Below are 6,790 nucleotides of genomic sequence, written 5' to 3'. Positions count from 1 at the left end.
GTTTTATTTTTTTTTTTTTTTTAAAATATATATTGCCTCGTGTTTTTTTTTTTTTTTACCTAATAAAAAGTTTTTTGAAGTAAAACAAAATAAAATTAAATAAAAAAATTCAAATTAAAGGTTTATTAAAAATAAAAATAAAAAAAAATCAGGGGGGAAAAAAAAAGATTTTTTTTGAGTCCTTTTTGTTATTAAAAAAAAAAAAAAAAAAAAAAAAAAAAAAAAGTAAATTTAAAATTCAAAGCTTGAATATCCGGAGGAAGGGGGCGAAAAAGATGAAAAAAAAAAAAAAAAAATTGAGGAGCAAAAAAAAAAAAAGGGGGGGGGGGGGGGAAAAGCAAAAAAAAAAAAAAAAAAAAAAAAAAACCTTAAGAAAAGCAAATTCCGAATTCCTTTTTTTCCCATCTCCATCCTCTCTCTCTCTCTCACACCGCCATTTTTTTTTCTTCGAATCTTACTTTCCTCATTCAATATATATATATATATCCATGAATTGTCAAAAAGATAATAATAATAATAATTTTCTTGTAATTAACAAAAAAAAGAAAATTGTTTTTTATTATTATTATTTCGTGTGTTTCCGGTTTCCGGTAGAAAAAGAAAAACATCAAAAAGGTTCGTTTACAACAACGTTTTACAATTCGAGAGTTAATTACCCTTTTAATTGAAAAGGTTTGACTCGTACGGGGGTCAGTAAAAAAAAAAATAAAATGGCGGTTAATTTTTTTTTTTCTTTTTATAGTCTTTAAAGAAAAAGGAAAAAATAATAATTATTTATTTATTTTTCATTACCCGTTAATTATTACATTATTTTCTTTCCTTCCCCTCCCTTCTCCCCCCGATCTAGAAACCCCTCTCGCCTCCCCAATTTTTTTTTTTTTTCTAGTCAGTCAAAATGAAATTTTTTTCTTTCAACGTTCAATTACCGTATCGTAAACGATGCATCCTTTTACTGATTTACACCTTTTTTTTTAAAAGGTCAAAAAAAGTTTTTTGTTACTTTTTACCTTTTCATCCATTTTGAAAAACCTTTTTTCTAACAAACAAAAAAAAAGGATACAAAAGGATTCAGAACAAAACAAAACAAAAAGGAAAAAACAAACACGTTCTATTAAATATATATAAAACAAAAAAAATAAAAAAATTGTTTCTTCTTCTGCTTTTTACATTATATGAATATTATCAAATAAATCATTATCATTATTCTTATTATCGACGTTCGAGAGGTGAATGGAAAACATGACGGGGAAAAAAATTTTTTTTTAATGATAATAATGATGATGATGATGATTAAAAATAATACGGGAAATTTTTTTTTTAATTTTAATTACGATCGGACATATTTAATTTTTTTTTTTTTAATAAATTATCACAAAATTATCGAATAAATAATTATTTATTTATTTATTTAATTATTTCGATAAATATTTAGTATTATTAATTAATAAATAAATAAAATAAATAAATAAAGTTTTTTAATAAAATTTTAAATTTTTTTATCGATTATAAAATTAAATTAAATTAAATCTAAAAAAAAAAAAATACATTTAATTTTTAAAAAAATTTTTCCATCGAGTTAATGACGTCATTAAGCCATGATAAAAATTTAATGATGATGATGGTGATGATGATGAAAGGGGGAAAAAAAAAAATTCGAGCTTTACTCATTTTTATATATATATAAATCTCAAAACCTAAAAAAAAAAAAAAAAAATTAAAAGCTTAAAATTTTATTTTCAATTATAATATTTATTTAATACTTTCGTATTCAAAAAAAAAAAAAGGTTTTGTAAGGTTTTGAATTTTTTTTTTTTTTAATTTCCCTCCCCCCCGGTCCTCCCTTTTTCCCTCCCCTCCCCCCCTCCCAGCATCGCCCCCCACTAGCCCGTACGATCTTTTTAAAAAAAAAAAAAAAAAAAAAAAAGGGCGCCATTTTTATTCACGTTAAATGTTTGGTAAATTCGTTAACGAATTTTTTTTTTTTTTTTATGTTGGTAAAACGTAAAGAAGGATTATCATCATTATTTTTTTTATTTTGTTTTGTTTTTCATTAGCGAGCGGTAGAAAAAAAAAAAAAAAGAAAAAAAAAATTTATGGCGGGAAATATATATATATGTACGTATACGTCACATTTTATAAACGCAATCAGGTGTTTTTTTTTTTTTTTGTTTAAAATATTTGAAATTTAATCTGACGGATTTTCACTTGAAATCTTGACGTTTTGACACGTGGAAAAAAAAAATAAACTTCCGGTTTTACAAAAAAAAAAAAATTTTCTTTTCTCCTTTTCTCCTTTTTTTTTCCTTTTTTATTTATAATAAATAAATAAAAAATCGAATTTTCGGCTCATCACCGATAATATTATTCTTAACATTACAAAAACTAAAAAATTTTTCCTTTTTTTATTCCCATCATTTTTTCCTTTTCCCTTGAATCATTTCCTTTGTATTTTTCCTTTTTTTTCCTTCCTTTTTCTAATTCAAACTTAAAGACATACGACGCAAGTAATAAAATATATATATATTAATATAAAAATTAATTATCAAAATTACTCTTTCGTTCGATAATTTTTTTTTTTTTTTTGATTTTATGATATAAACAAAGGTTTATTTTTCAAACGTAAAAAGGAAAAATTATATATTGACTCACGTTATGTTATCATAAAAAAAAAAAAACCTTTCAACCAATTATCAATAATTAAATTTTTTTTATTAATAATAATAACAATGTTAAAAATGTAATTTTTTATCATTAAAACTCGCAAATTATTATTATTATTATTATTATTACTGTTGTTATTTACGTGATGATAATTTGTAAAAGAAGGAAAACATCGATCGAGGATAAAATATAAGAAAAAAATAAATAATAAAAGAGAGAGAGAGAAAGGAAGATAGAAAGAGATGGAAGGAATAAATGGAGAAAATATCTTTCAATAGGTTTTCAAAGTTATTGTTTTTATTATGTTTTTTTTATTCTTCTCCTCTTTTCAATATTTTATTCTGATGAAATTTTCTATATAATATAAAATATATACATACTATGTATATATAAAATTATTATTATTATTATTATTATTATTTTCTTTCGAATATTTATATTTTTAAATTATCAAAAAAGGAAAAAAGAAAAACGCGCAAGAATAATTTTTTTTGTGCGTGTATGTGTGAGTGTGCGCGTGTGGATTATTAAAATACGTCCTTCGACCGAATTTTTTTACTCCATACGAGAGAGAACGGAAGATGCTGGAAGATGCTGGAATCGAAAAAAATCAAAGCGTTGAAAGGGGGGAAAAAAAAAAAATTGAATTTTCGTCTTAAAATTTTCATATTGCAAAATCGACCAACGCGAAAAAGGAGAAAAGAAAAAAAAATCTGCGGAAATGTAAAAAAAAGAAGAATAGAAAACGAAAAAAAAAAAAAACGAAAGATGATGTTTTCTTTTTTTCGATGGTGGGGAGAAGTGGGGGAAGGAAGAGGCGCTTTCAATTTTAAAAATCAAATCAATTTTTTATAAATTTTTCTTCCTCATTCGCTCTTTCTCTCTCCCTTCTTCCTCTTCACACTCTCAATATTTTTTTTTAAAAAAAAAAAAACACAAATGCATCATCGAAATAATAATAATAATAACAACAACATTAAAAATCGCGAAATAAAAAAAAAAAAATGCGAAAAGACACAATTAAAATAATTTATTTACTCTATGAATTTCCACACACTCCCCTTCTCCCTCCCCCCAAAAAAAAAATAAAGAAAAAAAATCAAGCACGGTAATTGCTAGTCATTGTTTTCGCTTTTAGAAAAATAATAATAATGATAATAAAAAATTTTATACGCAACTCGTTCATTTTTTTTTTTTTTTTAAATTACGAGAGTTCGTTAATTTACGTAAATACGCGATATCATTATTATTATTATTTAACGTGATTTTTTTATTTATACGTATATTCGTGATTGGCAGGACGGTGATGGTGGTGATGATGGTGGTGGTGGTTGTGAGGCGAGGGGGGGTAGGGAAAATAAATAAAAATAAAAGAAAACTGGAAACTGGTTATTCAAAACTGATGGAAGTTAATTATTACATGGTTGAGACATGAAGAGTGTATAAAATAGTATATATAATTTTCTTTAGGGCTTTTCAAAAAGTTTCAATAATTTCAAATTTTAAACCATACGAGTTTACCTTAGAGACATTGAATGAAATTGTAAAAGTTATTTGATGAAAATTTTCTAACTACCGAAGGGCACTTTGACTTTCTTTCTCTTTCTCTCTCTCACTCACACTCTTTCTCTCTCTCTCTCTCTTTTCTCGTTTATTAATAATAAAGAAAACTGATTTGCATAACTTAAAAAGGGGGAGGGGGGAAAAAAAAAATCTTATTTAACATTTTCCGTTGGTTTTTTGTTTTTTTTATTTTTCCAAGAAAACTTATTTATTTATATACTTATTTAAAAAAGTATTAATCAACTTTCTTTTTTTCTTCTGCTTCTTCTTCTTCTCCTTATTATTTTTATTATTATTATTATTATTAATATTATTGCCAAGTCAACCGTGTTTCGAATGTTTTTACTTTTTTGCAATTTTTCGTCTGGAAAAAAAAATAAACTAAAATCCTTCGCATGCGCCCTCCCCCCCTTATTACGTACCCTTCCCCGTGATTATGAAATTATCACGTGACTTAACACAAAGTTATGTTTTATATATATATTATTGATGTCTACGCGATAAAATAAAATTTTATTAGGGAAAACAAAAGAGGAAAAAATTTTAAATTTAAAAAGATCGATTATTCCCTTTTTCACCGTCATCGTCGTCATCATCATCATCATTATTATTATTATTATTATTATTATTTCCGGCCAGGTGTGTGGCGAATTTCGAACATACAAAATCATTTGTATTCCGGTTGGAATGCGAAACGTTTTAACACGAGTTAAAACATGATAAAAACCAACGTTTATTTCGAAACGGGAATTTTTATTAAATATTTTTTTTGTTCGGGCGGGCGGGGGGGGGGGAAATAAAAACAACCTCTCGTTAATTAGATTTTATATTTCGTTATATTTGTCAGGTGTTTGCGTGAGTTTGTTCGTTTGTTTCGCATTTTGACGACAACGAGTAAATTAAACTAATTGCCAAAATGAAGATTGAATGTCTTTATAATTCAACGTCACACAAAATAAAACCAGCGGATAAAACCCCAAAAATATTTATTTTGTTGCCAGACATTAAATAAAAAAAACTAAAAGTTGCAGAAAAAGGACAGCAGAGAGAGAGTGAGAAAGAGAGAGAGAGAGAGAGAGAGATGGTGAAAATTTGGAAATAAAATAAAATAACAAACGAACCGAAAACTTTAAATTTTTCCATAAAAAAAAAAAAAAAGTCATCGAATTTAAAAAAAAAAAATGGCGGGAAAAATATAATTAATTAAAACATTTTAATTAAAAATCACAAAGAGATAAAAAAATTATTATTATTATTATTATTATTAATTTTAAACAAATAATTTTTTTATCGAACGTGGTTTTAAATAATATTTAACTTTTCTTTTTTCGTTTTTTAATCCCACTTGTTGTTATTAACAAATAAATATTATTATTATTTTTTTTTTCCTTTTCACGCCACAAAATGTCTACGTTTAATAACTAACGAGTTAAAAAGAAAAAAAAAAAAGAGAAAAAAAGGAAAAAGAAAAAAAAATTGAAGTTATATTATTTTTATTAGCGGGTAAAAAGGTTTGAAAAAGTCAATATGCCACGCAATATAAACTTAGTTTTATTATCGAAAAAGGTTGAGAAAAAAATTTTTTTTTTTCCACAACACACAGACACACAAGACCTTTGAACCTAATTTATCATATTTAAATGATGATATTAATAAATTTTTATTTTATTTTTTTATTGATTTGTACGAAATGTTTACAATAAATAAATAAATAATTTATTTTTTTTCGTTATGTTTTTTAATAATAATAATAAAACTAAAATAAATAAACGAAACGATAATATTTAATAAGAAGTTAAAGAAAGTGAATTTCACCAAAAAATATTTTTAATTATTATTATTATCATTTGTTTGCATAAGGAGTAGGAGTTGTTGGGAGGGGAGGGGAGAGGGAAGAAGAGAAAAGGAGGAAGAGGAAACAGGATATAGAATTTTTTTTTTTATACGAAAAGACACGAAAAAGAGAAAAGAAGAGAAAATACAAAAGAAATGTTAATTTCCTTTGTATCATCATTATTATTACTATTAAAAATTATAAATAAAAAGTTTAAAAAAACTTACGAGTGCATATCCCTTCGGAATTAGCCGCTAAAACGGGTTTTCCAGAAGCATGGGAAGCAACTATGCAATCCAAACCATCGGCGCACGTTCCATAAAATCCGTGCGGTCCCCCACATGCTTCACCTTCGATTCTTGCGCAAACTCTACAGCACCGGCACGGATCCCAAACGGTTCCACCACCTGGACAATCGTCTTTTGATATGTCCTCACATTCAGACGGACTACAAACGCAACTAAACGAAACCACGATAGTCGATGTAAAACACAAAACTGTTAAAACCGTATGAAAAATTAAAGGCGACATTTTTCTCTTTTTTCTTTCTTTTTACCCCCGTTTAATTCATTATTATTATTATTATATCGAAACACGCGTCTATTTATAATAAATTAAAAAATTAATTTTTTTTTATTTTTAATCATTTTTAAATTAATTAATTATTTATCGATAATTATTAATAAATATTAATGATAATAATTTTATTGTTTTTCTTAACATTTCGAACGA

At 25.3% G+C, this 6,790-nt stretch overlaps 1 protein-coding gene across 1 annotated transcript; it reads right to left on the bottom strand.

Annotated features, from left to right (window-relative positions):
* Positions 1–5,123: 5,123 nt before the first annotated feature.
* Phum_PHUM165380 (uncharacterized protein) lies at positions 5,124–6,589 on the bottom strand (the record flags this gene model as incomplete). The annotated part of the gene is made up of 2 exons (XM_002424919.1): positions 5,124–5,155; positions 6,286–6,589. 2 exons carry the CDS (start codon positions 6,587–6,589, stop codon positions 5,124–5,126), a joined length of 336 nt encoding a protein of 111 aa, XP_002424964.1.
* Between the last annotated feature and the right edge of the window lie 201 nt (positions 6,590–6,790).

This window comes from Pediculus humanus, genomic scaffold, assembly GCF_000006295.1.
Source record: "Pediculus humanus corporis 1103172107512 genomic scaffold, whole genome shotgun sequence".
NCBI classification, from domain to species: domain Eukaryota; kingdom Metazoa; phylum Arthropoda; class Insecta; order Psocodea; family Pediculidae; genus Pediculus; species Pediculus humanus.
Note: the sequence above shows the minus strand (reverse complement) of the source record. Positions and strands in the feature narration are given on the sequence as shown.